Genomic DNA, 19,574 nt, shown 5'->3' on the forward strand with positions numbered 1-19,574 from the left:
CCCCAGGGACAGATACGCTCTGCTTGCCTTGGAAGTCATCTCGACAACTAGCTCTACAAGGTGATACAGCATGTTGGTATGGACAGATGACAGCATGGTTTCAGTCGCATGGTCTCAACATGGATAAATTAGCTCCGCTTCAATACTCCCTGGATGCACCCTCCTTGTCTCTCACACAGACAGAGATCACCAGACACATACGTCAGAATCTGATTCAGCTAAATACCAGGAGCACACGAATACAGCCGACACAGGAGTTGGGCACGAAGATGGCCTTCTACAGAGAGCATCTTCTCCAACTCATGGAGGACGGCTTTGTGAATAGGCCTACAGACATGGACACACACTTATCTCATGGGATAAGATGCGCTATTGGACAGATACGCACATCCTCACATCAGCTCCAAATCCAGACTGGCAGATTTCGAGGGGTGCCAGCAGGAGCTAGGATATGTCACCTATGCAACTTAGAGCCAGAGACAGAGCTGCACTACACATGTCACTGCCCGGCATACTATGAGATACGCGGCCGCTTCCACTGCCTGTTCAGAGAGGGTTCGGATCTTTTTCTAGAGTCATGAGATACAAGGATCAGAGGTGTCTCGGATTGTTTCTGCTAGAGCTGCGCAAACTTGGGGAGAGCTTGCTGAGAACATCAGAGGAAAGACAGTCTCAGAGACGAATCACACATTTCTTTCACCAGCCAGAGTAGAGCCAACGGAGCAATCATTACAGCAAATCTCAGAGCCTACTCATACTAGAGGTACACTGCTTGATCGAGCCACGGAATTTGGCAGATCCAGACGTCCAGGACCTCGGGGGGTCTCCCACTATCGACGAAGGCTGCAACAAAAGATACAGATCACTCTAGCTCGACATGCAACACACCCAATCAGAGTACTGACCATGGAGGAGGTCCATGAGATCCGACAACGACCAATGAGAAATTTCATATGAACCCACAACACCCTCCCCCCCCCCCCCCCCCAAATTTCCTTTCTCCTTAGCGTCTTAGTGTGAGTTCTTTGTATCTTTGTAACTTTGTAATTTCCGTACTTAGACATGGTATCAGATTCACCAATTGTAACTTTTTGGTCTCATAGGTCATTTTGGCCTTTTGAAGACATTAATATAACATTTCATTTCCTCTCTCTCTCTCTCTCTCTCTCTCTCTCTCTCTCTCTCTCTCTCTCTCTCTCTCTCTCTCTCTCTCTCTCTCTCTCCGTCCGAGGATCGGAGGATCTTCACATCGTAGACAAGGTCTACATTGGAGGCCACTGCGCATCGTTGAGCGCCATCAAGCATGCCCTCCCAGAGGGCTAACTATGGAGGACATTGAGGCCATACTACAACGACCCTTGAGAGAGTTCATTGAATGATCACCATTGTACAACTCATTAGAGCTCATGTGATAGTACCTCCCCGCATATGTTTTGAGATGATGATGATGATATTGATTTGATGATGATTATGAGGATGTAGGGTAGGCTTACATACCTACCCACTCTAGGTATTCTCATTTTTTTTAATGTTCCCTAGACATTGTACTAGAGTCGCAAATGGATGTAACCTTTTGGTCTCATACGTCCTTTTGGCCTTTTGAAGATGTTAATAAAATCTTTCTTTCTTTCTCTCTCGGCCTTGTATGTTAATGTTAATATATGCTTGCATAACTAAATTTCCTGCAAAAATTCAATGAAGAGAAAAACCATCCAGGAAGTACCATTTCTTGGTTTGGATAGCACCTCCAAACTGCACCATACTCCAGAAGGAACCATGCTAATTTCTTTCATGCTAGAATACAAGCATGCTCGAGAAAGGAGTGCTAATGACAACCGAGTTATAGGAGCATCAATCATGGTGTAGGATTCCTTTGCTAGGCCTGGGAGAAGAGTATCTGCTGAGCTAAGAAGCCTTTGTAGATGATGTGGCTGCGCAAATGGCACAAACTTGACCAGCACTTCGATTGCCTGCTTCCTTATTCTGGGGGACGAATCGCAAGCTGCCAAAGAGCAAACAACATCCCATTCTGCATCCACTATTGCTGCAACAAAATCTGCATCACCCACAAATTTCCCTTCTTGCAACAAAGGTGCATGTTGGTGCAAGACATTTGAGGTAGAAACTGCCCCGATTGACTCCCTGTCTAACTTGTCCAAGTCTGCTAACTTTTCCAGTTCTTGAAGAGCTCCTGCTCTTTGTTCTGGTTCCTTGTGTTCCATAAGCACCTTGAACAGTTGGGCTAGAGGAGTGATTTGAGCACTTGATAGGTAAGGGATAAACCTTTCGACTACTTTGGACAGCCACTTTACCGAAATTTCTCGCCAAGAAATCCTTGGGGCATCAGTGCATTGATACTGTAAAATACAGCAGATACAAGGGAGAATGTCAACAATTGCCTTAGAGTCTGGCTGTGAGAGAAAAAACTCCATTGCACAAACTGCAACATGCCAATAGTGAGATTTTTGGAACGTCGATACGGCCTGACAAACTTTACTAAGCGCTGCCCCATTCGAACCAAGGTCCTGATGTCTTTCTTCTGTGATTGATTGTCTTTCTTCACCAGCTTCCTGTGCTTCATCTGGCGCTAAGAAGGACACACCACTACACTGTTTAATTAAATAATTGGATACCATAAGACATTGAGTCACTGTCTTCGTAAGTTTCTCTGCAAGTTGAGGGTGCAAGTTCCAGACTTTTTCTAAGGATGCTGCAAGAGCAAATGCTATTCCCTCTGTACATTCTTCAAATTCACATGACTCTGGTAAGGACAGTGTCACTGACGGACCTCCGTTTTCAGTTGGTAAGTTATGGTCCTCATCAGTTCTCAACTTTCTCACCGGATGAGCAAGGTCATCTGTGTGCAACTCCGCTACCTCCTGTAGATTCAAGCAATTTGTATCAACAACTGTTTGTACAGCTGCTGCCAACTGAGCTTTATCCAACACTGGCTCTTCCGATACCTTAGCAACATATGGCAAAAGGAGCCCTTCTTGAGCGAGTGCTTTTTCCAGAATCCATTGACAAGCTTCGAAAATCTTTTGAAATGCATACAAATAGTTTATATAAGATGTGGTCTCAGTGAAGGCAGTGAAGTTGGCCCAATTTCTTAGAAGATGCATAAGCTGTAATTTCTTTGGAAAGGACAGATCACAGAGCACGGCCCCAGAAAGGAAAAGAAGTAAAGACCCGTCATATTTTTGTTCTGACGTATAATTCTTTGATTCTGGAGTTTTCTGTATTAGTTCCATCAATGGATCAGCGCACAATGACTCAATTGTTACAGTGTCACAGTCATCTTCCAATTGCAGCTCTGCAGAAGCTGCGGTTGTTAAGCCATACGAAAAAAGTGGTTTCAAGGCTTTCAAAACTGAATCAAGAAGAGAAATATCACAGTAAAAGCTTTGACATAGGGACAAAACAACGCCAAAAACCCTAGGCAGCTCTGGTACCATAGCCTCCATGTGCTCTAGCATCAAAACCTCCAATAGCCGAAGAATTATGAACCTAACATTTTCTGCAGCAAAGCCCTTGATCTTTGTGTGAAGCTTCAAATCTGACCTCTGTTCTAAGACATAAGGATGACAGCACAGTTCAGAAAACCAGCTCAAGATATCCGGAAGAGCAGTAACAGGAACACCTTTCAACTGTAAGCACACAGCGTCTAATATTGCCAGAGCACCAGAAATAAACTGCTTTTGTAAGCTGGGACACAGAAAATCTACCTCCGGACACAAGGAGCTCATAGTACCAGACCTGCACTGTTCTAAACCACCGCTGCTCAAACCACTCGAGCGCTCGTCAAGGGGTTTCAAAGAAAAATTCACAACCCCAGGTCCACACTCTGTGATATCTGAGCACATTAAGTCATCAGCAAATACTGACAATAAGGCTGACAACTGCTGCAAATCAGAAGCTAGCACAACTCCACTTTGGTGTTGACATCTGGCAAAACGTGCCAGCGCCTTCCACCCAACAAATCTGACAAGCGGAAATGGTGATGCTGCAAACTCAGCAAGCTTACTCATCCAAGCAGACGATGGCACCAACTCTTCATGTGTGCACTCATCATCACCCTCTCCTGATTTCCCTCCACTTGCAGCTACTACTAATCTGCACAGTAATGACCATTTCCTGTGAATGCATGACATTGACAGCATAGTACTATGCTTTAAGCCTTTTTGCTTTACGTTGTTGAGCAAATAGATATTGATATGCTCTGCAGTTCTCAGAATAGTTTCCACAACATGCTCTGCAGAGCATACCAACTCTGTGGCAGCAGAGAGGAAAAAGAGAAGACCCTGCAGAAGGGCTTCATATATATAATCTGCGTCTCGTTTCAGCTGCACAATTAAGAACCTTAAGAAAAGTGCTTGATGCTTACGCAGGAGGGTGGTTGCATCAATGGCACAGTTTTCAATGAGTGACTTATCATCCATTGCATATAATTTTAACTCTTGCAAGTCCTCATAGCCCTTGTCTCTAACTTGTGCATCCCACTCTGCAGCCTTGAGAAGAATTTGAAGAACCATTTTATCTCTCTCTTCTTCCAGGCTCAGCAGCCCATTCAATCTCTCCTCGGAGCTTTCCTTCCTTGAACCAAGCTTCTTTGTCATAGTCGGAATGAGCCTGTCAAACTGCTCATTCTGCCATGCACGAGGCATCAACGGATTCAAATGACTCTCTGCCGCCAATAATAGACAATTAATAGCAGCTTCATGGTTTGCCAAAGTTCCATCTTTTTGTGAATGCAGCCCTTCAGCAAAGTGAATGAATTCAGCTGCCTGGAGCTCCCGCTCCTGATGATTGCGAAGATGACGATAATCTGAGTACAATATTTTAGAATCCTCTCTATAGGTCTTGAAAAAATCAGCATCCTTGACATCACATCCGCCAGGCTTTGGGTCTCCTTTCATTCCAAACTGACCAAAGTCCTCACTTTCTTGAGGACGACTTGAGAACAGTTTCAAGTTCATAAATTTCAGATCTGGAGGAACAAAAAGCTTAAAAGGGTCTTCATGATTCTCAGCTGGTAAGAAGTCTGCCTTTGAACTGACTTCATCATCTGTAACAAAAGCTTTTGTGATGTTGTCAGACAGAACCTTTTTTGAGCAGCTATCTGCATTAGCTCGCATTTGTTGTACAGGAATACCATCATCTCCTGTTTCTGATACACCTCCACGAGCATCCACACCAGCTGGTACAGGCAGATGTGGAGCAATAACCGAGATTAACACACTGCAAATAGAAAAAACTATTTTCTGTCACATAGAAACCAGGAATGACTTGGATTGTATCTACTTGAGTTACATAGACCCAGAGACAGCTTAGTGAGTAGAGACAATCCCAGAGACAGATTACCGATTTCTTCACACCAAACACTAGAGTGACAGAGGAGCAGCCACCGCTGCAAAGCTCAGCTCATACTCACACTCGCGGTACTCTCATTGATCGAGCACTGGAGCTAGGGAGATGGAAGCACCCGCACCTAATGAGAGGAGCTTCACAGCATTGACGAAGACTGCAGCTAAGGATTCCAGCCATACTATCTCCGCATCCAGAGTACAGATGAGGATAGACTCATGACCCATTATATCACCCTCTTATACTAGGGACCCATTGTATCAATGATCACACATATCCCACACAGTAACAGCTAGTAGCACTCCTAGTTTCATTTTTAGCATCTATTTTTTGTACCCAGACGTGGTATCAGATTCACCAGCTTGTATCGGTTTGGTCTCATCGGTCATTTTGGCCTTTGAAAGACGTTAATATATCATTTTATTTCATCTCTCTCTCTCTCTCTCTCTCTCTCTCTCTCTCTCTCTCTCTCTCTCTCTCTCTCTCTCTCTCTCTCTCTCTCTCTCATTGTAACTTTCTAGTCTCATAGGTCACTTTGGCCTTTTGGAGACGTTAATATAACATTTCATTTCTCTCTCTCTCTCTCTCTCTCTCTCTCTCTCTCTCTCTCTCTCTCTCTCTCTCTCTCTCTCTCTCTCTCTCTCTCTCTCTCTGGCAGGGACGTGGATCCCATTGTTGTTATATGCTGATGATATTGTCTTGATCTCTGACTCACCAGAGGGTATGCAGCGACAGTTGGATGCATTACACAGTTTTGCAGAGGATAGTGGATTGTCTGTAAACCTTGGTAAAACCAAGGTCATGGTGTTTAACACCACACCGCAGTGGATCAGGAGATCGGCACCGACCTTCACGTATGGTCAAGAGATTGTGGAGTATACAGATGCATACACTTACCTTGGGATAGTCTTCACTGGGCCGAGGTTTTCTTTGGGGAGAGCAGCAGAGACTAGACTGACCAGAGCTTATGCGGCCTTGGGAGGCTTGGAGAGGATGTGTTCGCAGGTTCAGTTCCAGGAACCTCGGACAAAGTTATGGCTCTTTGATACTTTAGTAGCCTCAGCTATGATGTATGGGGTACAGGTATGGGGACCTTCTGTAGGCCAGGATGGTTGGAGACGTATGGAGAGGCCCTTGGTATCTATGATCTCCCGATTGATTAGAGCCAAGGCCTCCGTACCTCACGCGATCATTCGAGCAAAGCTAGCTGCCCCCCCCATGGAGATTGAGGCGCTTACCAGATCAGTGTTCTTTGTGCACAGCCTATGGGATACTACTAGAGACAGATATGCTAGACTGGCCCTTGAGTCTTCCAGACAGTTAGCTCTACAGGGGGACACTTCATGCTGGTATGCACAGATGACTTCATGGTTTCAGACGCATGGCTTCACCATGGACAGGTTGCCCCCTTTCCAGTATTCTCTTCAGGCACCCTCGCTGTCTCTTACACGGGTGGAGATCACTAGACTCATTCGTCAGGACCTGATCCAGCTCGACACCAGGAGGACATGGATAGAGCCGCCTCAGGAGTTGAGCACGAAGATGGCTTTCTATAGAGAGCATCTTCTCCACCTCACAGGAGATGGGTTTGTGATTCGACCCAGCTACATGGACACACATATGTCTCATGGTTTGCGTTGTGCCATTGGTCAGATACGCACATCCTCACATCAGCTCGAGATTGAGACTGGTAGATTCAGAGGGATACCAGCAGACAGCAGGATATGCCGATTATGCCAGAGAGAGCCAGAGACAGAGTTGCACTACATATGTCATTGCACAGTGTTCTATGAGATACGGGGGCGTTTCCACTGCTTATTCAGAGAGGGTTTTGGTCCTCTATCTAGGGTCATGGGTTATGAGGATCAGAGATGTCTTGGACTATATCTACTTGAGTTACACAGGTATAGAGACACTTTACTGGGGAGAGCTAGAGAGAGGCAGTCCCAAAGACACATTACAGATTTCTTTTCACTAGATATGGGACAGCCAGAGGAGCAGCCACCACTGCAGAGCTCGTCCCACACACATTCGACCACTACTGGCACTCTCATCGACCGAGCATTGGAGCTACAGAGATACAGACGACCGCGACTGAGGAGAGGAGCTACACAGCATCGACGGAGACTACAACAGAAGATTCGAGCCATACTCTCTCGACATCCAGAGTGCAGATGAGGATGGATCCTCACCATTTCTTCCATCTTTGTTTCACACACTGTTACATCCAGTTTACCGGGTACCTATTGTATCAGCTGCTACACCCACGTAGTTTTAGATTGTAGTAGTAGTAGTAGTATTTTGTTCCACTTCTAGTTCTTTTCTAGTTCTTTTGTACCCAGACATGGTATTAGATTCACTATTTTGTAACTGATTGGTCTCATAGGTCATTTTGGCCTTTTGAAGACGTTAATATAACATTTCATTTCTCTCTCTCTCTCTCTCTCTCTCTCTCTCTCTCTCTCTCTCTCTCTCTCTCTCTCTCTCTCTCTCTCTCTCTCTCTCTCTCTCTGTGGAGTACACTGATGCATACACATATCTTGGGGTGGTCTTTAGTGGACCGAGGTTCACACTGAAAGTGGCAGCAGACACTAGATTGACTCGTGCCTATGCAGCCCTAGGTGGTTTAGAGAGGATTTGTTCGCAGGTTCAGTTCCAGGAACCTCGAACAAAGCTCTGGCTTTTCGATACTTTGGTCGCTTCAGTTATGCACTACGGGGTTCAGGTTTGGGGACCGTCTATTGACAATGTTGGATGGAGTAATATGGAGAGACCCCTGATATCTATGATTTCTAGGCTGATTAGAGCCAAGGCCTCAGTCCCACATGACATCATACGAGCGGAGCTGGCTGCCCCACCTATGGAGGTTGAGGCACTCACCAGATCAGTATCATTTGTACACAGCTTATGGGACACCACCAGGGACACGTATGCCAGGCTTCCTCTTGAGTCATCCAGAGAGCTGGCATTACAGCGAGATACATCATGTTGGTATGCACAGATGAGCTCATGGTTTCAGAGGCATGGTTTCAGCATGGACAGGCTGCCCCCTTTCCAGTATTCTCTTGATGCACCATCCTTGGCTCTTACACGGATGGAGACTACTAGACTCATTCGGCAGGATCTTATCCAGCTTGATAGCAAGAGGACATGGATAGAGCCATCACGGGAGTTGGGTACGAAGAGGATTTTCTATAAAGAGCATCTTCTTCAACTCACGACAGACGGATTTGTCACACGACCCAGTTACATGGACACACATCTGTCTCATGGGTTACGATGTGCTATAGGCCGGATTCGCACATCTTCACACCAGCTTGGCATTGAGACAGGTAGATTCAGAGGCATACCAGCAAACAGTAGGATATGTCAGTTATGCCATACAGAGCCAAAGACAGAGTTTCACTACATATGTCGTTGCACAGTCTACTATGAGATACGGGGACGCTTTCATTGTCTATTCAGAGATGGTTTTGACTCATTAGATAGAGTCATGAGATATCAGGATCAAAGATGTCTCGGATTATTCCTACTTGAGATTCAGAGACATAGAGACGCTCTATTGAATGGGCAAAGACAAAGACAGTCCCAGAGACGCATCTCAGATTTCTTCAGTCTGGGTACCACAGAGGCAGAGGGCACACCACCACCACAGAGCTCGGTTCCCACCCATACACACACCAGCGGTACTCTCATTGATCGAGCTATAGAGTTAGGGAGATCGAGACGACCGCGACTCAGGAGGGGAGCCACGCAACACCGGCGGAGATTGCGGCAAAGGATCCACAGGATTCTAGCACGACACCCAGAGTGTCGATCAAGATACGCTTCATGCTACTGCTATATTGTATCATGGTGACACTTATCCCCACTTTGTACCTTTATGGCATGATACCATTGCTCAGCCTACCAGCCACCCATAGGAGTCGGTAGCACTCCTATCAGTTCTTTGTTTGTACCCAGACTTGGTACTAGACTCATCATTGTAATCAGTTGGTCTCATAGGTCATTTTGGCCTTTTGTAGACGTTAATATATCAGTTCATTTCTCTCTCTCTCTCTCTCTCTCTCTCTCTCTCTCTCTCTCTCTCTCTCTCTCTCTCTCTCTCTCTCTCTCTCTCTCTCTCTCTCTCTCTCTCTCTCTCTCTCTCTCTCTCTCTCTCTCTCTCTCTCTCTCTCTCTCTCTCTCTCTCTCTCTCTCTCTCTCTCTCCTCTCTCTCTCTCTCTCTCTCTCTCTCTCTCTCTCTCTCTCTCTCTCTCTCTCTACGTCACTCACAGATCGACTTCCGACGCCTGGTGCAGCAGAAGAAGAGGGCTTTTTTGGCTCGACTCGAGCAAGACCTTAATCAGCTATTCTTGAGTCAGGACTCGCGTGAGGCGTGGCGGCTCTTTCATGAGCAGTCCCCCCCCCCCCCCCCCCTCCCCCCCCCCCCCCCCTGCTATTTCCTCCACAGACACCTGGGGGCAGTACGCATCATCTTTGTACACAGTACCTGGACAGCCGCCCCTCCCCAACCCCCCCGATCCATGCCCATACGCATGTGTCTTTTTCACCGCTGAGATGGTGAAGAAAGCTATCGACAAGATGAAGACTAGGAGAGCATATGATCATGATAGCCTAGTCGCTGAGCATTTCATGCATGCCAAAGACCTACTAGTAGAGCTTCTAGCAGTTATGTTTAACAGGCCATGTGTCACGGCCTACCAGACACTTGGAGCCTATCTACGATCGTACCTATCTTCAGATCAAGAGACCCCATGGAGCCTGGGAATTATCGCACTATTATGATAGGGCACACACTGGCACGGTTGTATGCATCCATTCTGGAGCAACAGCTGAGTAGATGGGCAGAGAGGGATTCAGGAGAGGGTTCTCTACTCTTGACCATATCCTAACACTCAGGGCCGTCATCGAAGAAGGCAGACCTCATGGGAGACGGATCTATTGTAGCTTTGTGGACTTCCGCAAAGCTTTCGACACGGTACCCAGAGCTAGACTGATGCGCAGACTACAGGAAATGGCAGTACCCACAGAACTCATTTGGGGGATCATGGCATTGTACAGATCAATAATAGGGCATGTACGCACCCCGGAGGGACTTTCTACACCGGTTCACTCCACTATTGGGGTGAAGCAGGGCTGCCCGCTCTCTCCTACTCTTTTCGGTATGTATGTGGATGAGGTTTCTGACTACATTGACAGCGATGGGGATAAAGGTGCTCAGTTGCCAGGGACATGGATTCCACTTCTGTTATATGCTGATGACATAGTGTTGATCTCCGAATCCCCAAAGGGGATGCAACGTCAATTGGATGCTTTGCATACGTTTGCCCACGAAAGTGGTTTGTCTGTCAACCTTGGTAAAACCAAGGTTATGCTGTTTAATACCACCCCACAGTGGATCAGGAGGTCAGTACCTACATTCACATACGGCTAGGAAACTGTGGAGTACACAGACGCTTACACTTACCTTGGAGTGGTTTTTAGCGGACCTGCATTCTCACTCAGAAGAGCAGCAGAGACCAGACTTACTAGAGCCCACGCAGCTTTGGGGAGACTGGAGTGGATGTGTTCGCAGGTTCAGTTTCAGGAGCGTCTGACGAAGCTCTGGCTCTTTGACACCTTGGTCGCTTCACCATTGCTCTATGGAACCGAGATATGGGGACCTTCACTGGATCACCACGGGAGGCCGCATCGCTCAGACGGATGGGGGAACATGGAGAAACCTCTCGTCTCTATGATCTCGAGGCTCATAAGAGCCAAGGCATCAGTACCACGGGCCATTATCCGAGCAGAGCTAGCGGCCCCCCCACTTGTGGTGGAGGCGCTCACCAGATCAGTCTCCTTCATAAACCGCACATGGGCACTTCCTAGAGACAGATATGCTCGCATAGCACTTCAATCCTCTCGATAGTTAGCCATACAAGGAGATACAACATGCTGGTATGGGGAGATGACATCATGGTTTCAGGAACATGGGTTCAGCATAGACAGGTTGCCACCATTCCATTACTCATTGGATGCACCATCTCTCACTCTCACACAGTCAAAGATCACCAAGCTCATCCGCCAAGACCTGACCCAGCTAGACACCAGGAGGACATGGATACAACCCCCACAGGAGAGCTCCCCCTCGTCTCACACCAGAGGCACACTGATTGACCGAGCGATTGAACTAGGGAAATCCAGGCGCCCGCGACTGCGAAGAACTACACAGCATCGACGGAGGCTACGACAGAAAATTCGGAGCACGCTGGCCAGGCATGCACGACGCCCGGTCAGACTACTAACCATGGAGGAAATTGATGAGATTCGCCAACGACCGATGCTAGATCTCTTGTGATTCAGCTATCCCAACAAGCCGCCCATTTTTTTGCTTAGTTTTTGCTTGACTCACATCAACCAACTTAGGACCCCATAGTATATATCTTTGATTTGTACTGTTGTTAGATTATTTTGTTACTCTCACTTTGTATCAGATCCACCACTTTGTAACTTTCCGGTCTCATAGGTCATTATGGCCTTTTGAAGACGTTAATATAACATTTCATTTCATTTCTCTACCCCCCCCCCCCCCCCCCCCCCCCCCCCCCCCCCCCCCCCCCCGTGTCTCAAGGCGACTCGGCGCTCTGACCCACTCCTGCGCCCTGACCCACTGTTGTACCTGCGCTACAATCCTCTAACTACGCGTTGTTGCGCTGTCTCACGTGTGCGCTGCCCTCTAAAGAAACTGCACGCTGACCCACTGCTGCACCCTTGCGCTGCCCATAGACCCCCCCCCCCCCCCGGTACAGCAACAACAGAAGCGACAACAGCAAAAAGTACAGCAGGAGAAGGTACAGCAGCAGCAGACCGTCCGCCAAAAATCAGAAATCGTAGGCCTTTAGACAATTGCAGAATTCGGGGAATTTACAAGAATTTCATTAACTGCAGAAATTCAAAATTGCAGAAATTACATAAAACGGGGTTTTATTGTCGCTTTGGTCGTATTTCGTAGAAATTGCAGGAAATGCGCCATGTATGCTTAGTGTGGAACATGTATGCATAATGTGCAAGCACCTGTGCATGTAGACCAATTTTTCCTCGTTTTAGACACTGATCAAACATGAGGAAGCAAAATGACAAGGCCGACCCCTTAGCAGATCCAGTTTCAAAGTGCAAAGAAGAAATGGTCGAAACCGTTAACAATATCAACCACTAACTATTAGGGACAATAAGAATGCTCAAGGATCGCGTTTCGGCCCAAGAAAGCAAGATCGTGGCAATGGGAGATCGGATGACAGCCCAGAACGGAGAGATTGCATCACTCAAGAAGGAGCTCGCCGAGCCACGCTCACGGAACATGCTTGAAGGAGAATTGCAACCGTCAGTAATTGAAGAGCTCAACACGATCAAAGAACAAGTGCGAGCAATCGAAGAGGGGGAAGAGCAACACAAAGAAATGACGACCTCTAGGGTGGACGTTATCACAAAAACTCAATAGAAGGCAGATAAGGCCGAGAAATGGATTGAGGTTGCCAAGAAGGGGAAAAGCAAGGAAACAACAACGTCCACACCTGTCCCCAGGAGGTGTATTTTTCCTGTTGCCTTCCGTAAATAAGTATTAGATATATTTATTTTATTTTTACTTGTTTGTCCCAAAACCCTTGAAAAGGTGCATGTGGACATTGCATGGCCAGTGTGAAACGGTTCCACCCAAATGGATTTCTCACATCGGGGATCTAGGTCGGTCAGACAGTCCGGGCCAGTTAGCACTGAATTCTGATGAGTATGGAAGCTCGTGTGCGCCAAACTGGAATTTGGGCCACTCGTCAAGTCACTGCAACTTTATAAGTTGAAAGGGGCCAGTAAATTAACCCACATTGTAGATGGTGGTCAAATGGTAGTCTTCAATGATGGTCAGGAGACCGATAGGGACGCCATGGAAGCATCTCCTAAAATTTAGGGAACTCCTATTTTTGACCGGAAAATGTGTTCGCGTCATTAGCTCTGGAATGACAAGGGGAACATTCTATTGCTCTACTGCCAAGTCAACTGACGCACCAGTTGAGATATTTTTAGCAGGGAAAGCCCAAACTCGGAAACTGGGCGACGTGTCAGACTGTGAGCAATTCTGCCACTCTGGGAGGCAAAACCGAGCTACATATCAACAAAGGGGGCGCCATTTTCAGCCTCAGGTGGATTGTAGCAGGTACAGAAGCTATGGAATGCTTACCTTGCCCTCTATGCACAGTATGGTGACGGGAGTGATGCCCCGCACGCTACATACTGCTCTCTTTCTCCCCTACGTACAGTATGTTATGCCCCACTAGTGGGCTTCTCATTTGACCTATGTACAGTTCTAGGGGTTTATGCGCGTTTGCCAAGGCAAGAGCCTTCTGAACAGGAACCGGATTAGCTAATTGCTAATCCCTCACAGGTACACACAGTTCCATCACGAAAGATTGCGAGTTTGGAGAGTTTTCTCGCGTGAAAACTCGTCCAATTCACAGGGGAACTGTCCCATTGCGTGCGGGAGCCCTTGGGACACGCGTAGGCATGTTCGCTCCGCTAAAAAACGATCCGAAACAGGGAATTACAGCCTGCTGTGTTTTTCTGCAAGTTTAGGGTTTTGCACCTTAACTGCAAGGGAACATCGGGGGAGCCTCGTGAGAGCCTTGGGATGCGTGTACAGGCTTTTGGGCTCCCGGCAGTGAAAAACAGAGAATTACAGCTCGCTGAATTTCTGTGACAGCTCACCAGAAAGCTTCCAGATATCGAGGGAATCCGTCCTAGACAGGTGTTTTTAACCTACAGGGGTTTTTGCGCTGTTATGCTGTCGAAATCCGGTCGAAAACTGGCGTTTTCCGCCCTCGCCCGGGTTGGACAGCTTTGTGAAAGCTTGTGCTAAGTGGTCGGATCGTCTACCTTTAATTTGAATAAAGAAATACCGAAAGGGGCGCCAGTCTTTGGGGCCTACAGGGTCTCGGTCTCGTGTGCGCAGTGACATTCTAGTCGTTGGACGCAACTGTGTTCTCTTCCCTTCTCAATGCTCTGTGTAAAGTTAACAGGTAATAGAAATAGTACCGCCCTCTACGTTGTACAGGCCGGTTACATGGTTCCATCGACGGGATAGTCACTTTTTCTTCAAAAAGTGCAGCGTGGATTGTTGTGGGTGAAAGGAATACAGAGCTTGTCGATATGGCAGAGAAGAGAGACCAAGTACCTGAAGAGGGATCTTCCTCACATGGCACGGAGAAAGTTCCTTCAACTCTTCAAGAAGAGGACAGGTTGTTTAGAACTCAACTGCGTTGTTGCATGGACATGTTTCAGCAGTTGGCTAACAACCCAAGGATGCAGGAATTCTTACAGGCTCCGACACAGGGTTTTTAACCTCCTACACAGGGCATGACTGAGCCGTTGCAGGAAAAGGAGATTTCCAATGCGCAGAGGACTCATGATGCTCGAGGGAAAGCCCATGTGGTTGAGCAACTAGCGGTGTCCAATGCATAGTTACATGGGACGGCGGGTCGGGGTCGGGAACGGGGTCGGGACGGCAAAAGTCGGGAAACGGGGACGGGGGTCGGAACGGCAAAAAAAAAAGAGAGTTTTTTTGGCATTTTCTGACCTACACACATAGAGCATCACTTTGACCATAAATTTACACTAAATAGACCAAAGAACACGAGTCATATAGGCTGAAATGTGTTAATAAAACATCGATGATCGATGGATACAAAATGAGAAGTGCATGCCACAAGGGCTCAAGAGTCAAAAAGCCTAAAGGACTTAGGACAAGCCTGAGGCCTCAAGGATAACAAAAAGTACAAAGGGCTATGTAGTAGGTAGAGTCGTAGACTCAAGAGTCTAGACTCGAGAGTCGAGTGATCAATGATCATCAAACTCAAAAAGTGCTCGCCTGCTGAATCTCCACATCGTCGTCGTAGTCGAGGTCGTCAGCAACGTATGAGGGCTCCGGCTCGGGAGGCTCGCATTGAGGCTCGAAATCCTCCCCTAGCTCCTCCAAAAGAGTATCGGCCATAGATGGATTCTCTTGTGCCATCTCCCACTCAGTGAAAGGATCTGCCTTGTGTGTGATGCTCTTGGCAAGCATGCGCAAGTTAACGCTCACAAACACCAAATCATTGGCCCTCTGAACGCCAAGGCGATTCCTCTTCTTAGAGGCAATGTGGCTGTACACACTCCATAGTTGCTCCAAGCAACTAGTGGTACATGCTTGGCTAAGGACACGAACAGCCAAGCGCTGCAAATGTGGGCCATCTCCGCTATAGTCCTCCCACCACAAAACCGAGCCAATCTTGTTGCGATCAAGCTATGCATCTACACATCCATAGGAGCCCTTCTTTTGCCTGTAGTTGAGTAGCTCGTCTCTAATCTTGCGCCTAATGTCACTGCTAGGCTCAAGGCGCTCCAATGCAAGCCGCCATCCTTTGCTCACCTCCTTGTCGGTCTCTTGACGCCTTCCTTGAAACTCAGGGTCAAGCACATAAGCTGCCGCATGAAGTGGAGAGTAGTATCCATTCCACCTCGACTCACACAAGCCATGAATCTCCGCATAATACTAAACAGGGTCAGGCACAAGCTTCTCAAGTGCCTCTATCATCCGATCCATGGCTTCGTAGACTTTGCCAATGCATGGCTGCAAGCCATCCACCACTCGAAGTAGGTGTAGAATAGGCTTGACCATGGCGTCAAGAGTCTTCACCTCCTCCCACCAAGCGGCGTCGTCGGCCCATTCTCGGCATTTCAATCCTAGTGCTGATGTAGACTCCGGCATGGCCTGGAACTCATCACTGAGAAAGAGGCCCCTTAAGGCTCCGCCACATGTAGACAAGCGGCCTAGCATAAGCCAATTGAATGCAAATCTTGTCTCTGAATATTTGAGCAAAGACAACTGGCTCCTCTTTGAGAATTCATGGCGCACTTTTTGATGGTTGAGCACAAAGGAGACAATTCGAGAGGCGTCACCAATGGTGGGTGAAATCCATGACAAGTTCCCTATGTCCTTGAGGAGGTTATTGAGGCAATGCGCCATGCAAAATGTGACATGGATGCTGGGATACATGCCCTCAATGATAGCTCCGGCTGCCCTATTTGACGCCTCTCCATCTGCAACCATACAAAGGACATTCTCCGGGCCGGTGATCTCTATGGTGCTTGTCCACTCCGCAGCAAGCATCTCGACGGCCTTGCCACTATCGGATGCATCATGTGACTCCACAAAGTACATCTCCCCCCGAGAGTAGGCCACCACCCCGTGGATGGACCGCTTGCGGGTGTCGCTCCATCCATCTACAAGAAGAGAGACGCCATTGGTCTCCCACAAATCCTTTGTTGCTTGGGCCGCTTGCTCCACGGCAAGCTTCTCTTTGTCAAGAAGGGTGGTGCGAAGCCTCTCCGATGAAGGTGGCACATAAGAGGAACCATATTCCCCTATTTTCGTAACCATGGTTCGAAAGTATGGAGACCTATCCACACAAAATAGAGCATGTTGCGTTAGTATGGAGAGTCGAGAAATTATAACCCATTATGAATACAAAATGGAAGATTGCAATGTGCATATGCCAAGGGAAACTCACCGCGAAGCATGGAAGGCAATGTGGTCGTGGAAGAAGAATCGGGCAACCGACCTATCTACCTCTTCCTTCAATTTAGGATTCCAATTTTCGTTGAGAGTGGTTTGGCGATGCGGAAGGGAAGAGGACGGTGTAGATCCATGGCTCTTGAAGGTTCGAGAGATGTCGTCAAGGTTGGCTTCCCTTTGCTCTCGCGGTGTCGCCGTGGCGGAGGGATCAACGGCAACAAAACGGCCCCTCTTGGCCGCTTCCGCAACCTCATACACCGTGAGTTTCTCAAGAAGATCCAACCTCTTCTCGGGAGCTACATGAGGGCAAAACTTCACCTCGTGACCGGGTTCATGAAGAAGATGGGCTCGCACTTTGTTTGAACCACCCGTTCTCTTGTATGGACATAGCTTGCACGTCCATGGTCTTGCACCGCCACCTTTGCCACGCGAGCTAAAGTCGACTTCATCCCACCACGACCACGTTTGCACGGCGGGCCTCCTTCGAGAAGAAGCGGCTTGAGAAGTGGAGTTGGCTTGAGATGACATGATGGTGGAGAGACTCGAGAGAGTAGAGCTTAGAAGTTAGAAGGGTTAGAGGAGAGCTTGTGTGGAGAGAGAGTAAAGGAGAGCTTCAAAGTGGGTAGAAGAGGGAGAGGAGAGCTTCAAAGTTCAAACTTGAGCCTTGAGCTTGAGGGAAATGGAATGAGCTTGAGCCTTGAGCTTGAGGGAAATGGAATGAGCATTGAGCATTGAGACTATGAGTATTAAGAGGCCCAAGGGAGACTTTTATAGCCTCCCAAGGGCCAAGGCTTAAAAAATATGGCAGTTGGGGCTGCACAAAGCCGTTGCAAACGGTCAAAAACGGTTACTTTTTTGAATCCGACCCCGGCCGACCCCTGCCGTCCCCGTCCGGTCCGTCCGACCCCGGTCCGGCCCCGGCCGTCCCCCCTGCGACCCGCCCGTCCGGCCCGTTTTCCGTCCGTCCCTCGGCGTTCCCAGCTGTTCCCGGCCCGGTTACGGCAATTCTCCGGTCCTAGGGCCTGTCCCCCCCGTCCCCTGTAACTATGGTCCAATGATCGAAAGCAAATTGCTTTAGCTGGACAGGAACCGTTTGTGAATGGTCAAGGGAGCAATGAACAGGCTATGCGTCACACCCTTCCATTACCTAATACTTATCCTGATTATTTTGGAGGTGGTTCAGTGTTTCAAGCTATGACTGGACCTTCCACAGGTTATATGCCAAGGAATGTGTTCGGGACAATGCAAACAGGCATGGGTAACCCTATGTCCGTGAACATGGGTGTCCAACCAGGTTTTCAGGGTGCCTATGGCCAGTTTCGAGTGCCTGGAACACAATTTAGTATGGCTGGTTTTTCGCAGCCATGCGTACAAAATGCAGATATGACAGGGAAAACAGTTGATGCGAGTGCTGGAATGAACACTCATGAAGCACCACTGTTACAGGCACCTGTTTATGATAATGTGGCTCCTTTGAGTCAGCCTAAGGATTACAAGGAAGGTGGGCAGGAAGTGAAGTTTGAAACTTTCAAAGGAACTGAGGACCAATTGAAGGCTTTGACCTTCATACAGCAGTTCGATGCAGCTTATGCTGGAGGAAACTTCACGGAATCTTCAAAGATACGCAAGACTGCCACTTTCTTGAAAGGGAATGCGCTCCAATGGTGGACCGCATTGTTGAACCAGGGTCAAGCCCCAACAACGTGGGTCCAATTCAAACAGCTTTTTGCGCCTGCATGGTTGACAAACACTTTTGAAGTGGATGTGATGAAAGAATGGCACGAGTTGAACGCTAAACAGTGTGCGAACTTGGAAGAGTACAATAAACAGTTTTGGGCCGCACTGTTGCCAGTCACCTCTTACAGGTTTGTGCCATTGTCAGAACAAATTGAGAAGTACTGTTGCGGATTGCCCAAGAAAATCAGGGACTATTGCACAAAGACTACTGTCATGAATATGTTTCAGTTGATAGAGAATGCGAGAGTGGCCAACAGTCTGTCAAAGGGAGATTCCGATGGATTTAATAGCCACAAGAAAGGGTCCCAGGGCAAACAGTTTTCAGCCAAGGGCAATGTTGCAGCAAAGCCTTCTGAGCCTCCCACAAAGAAACCCTCCACTGAAGAAGGTGATACGTCCAAGAAGCAGTCTAAATCTTCTTCGGGACGAGGACAAGGACAAAAGAGGCATTTTTCTGGCAGAAGAACGGAAAGCTCTTAGAGAGGCCAAGAAATGCTACATTTGTGAACAGGAAGGACATTTTGCAAATGAATGCCCACAAAAGAAGTCACAGGATAAGGATGACAAGTCAGACCATAAAGGGAAGAAGCCAAAGCCAAGTGCAGGACTTGTTCGAGATCTGGTTGGAGACCAGCCAAACACAGATGCCACGGAGCTGTGCAGAGCTTGGGGCAAAGTTAGAGACCAGACAGTGCTGGTTTTCTTTCATCCAGGAGCCCGTGCAAATTTCATATCACCAGAATTGGCATCAAAGTTGGGCATTCGTGCAGAGGAGATGGGTATGACAAGCGAAGCAGGTTTGGTATGCCCAGGACAATCAGAGCCTGTTACTCCCATTCTGGGAAAGCTTCGTCTGCACATTCAGAGCTATGTGGATGCGGAAGAATTT

At 47.8% G+C, this 19,574-nt stretch overlaps 1 protein-coding gene across 9 annotated transcripts in view; it reads right to left on the reverse strand.

Annotated features, from left to right (window-relative positions):
* LOC147458478 (uncharacterized) overlaps window positions 1–19,574 on the reverse strand; it is a 194,676-nt gene that overhangs the window by 46,347 nt on the left and 128,755 nt on the right. For all 9 annotated transcript variants that reach the window (XM_086513109.1, XM_086513108.1, XM_086513107.1 and 6 more), the window contains one exon: window positions 1,724–5,238. In XM_086513109.1, the coding sequence (XP_086369235.1) occupies window positions 1,724–5,238 (3,515 nt within the window). The remainder of the gene's footprint in view (window positions 1–1,723; window positions 5,239–19,574) is intronic.

Source organism: Adiantum capillus-veneris, chromosome 5 (genome assembly GCF_014529385.1).
Source record: "Adiantum capillus-veneris isolate H3 chromosome 5, ASM1452938v2, whole genome shotgun sequence".
Classification (NCBI taxonomy): Eukaryota; Viridiplantae; Streptophyta; class Polypodiopsida; order Polypodiales; family Pteridaceae; genus Adiantum; species Adiantum capillus-veneris.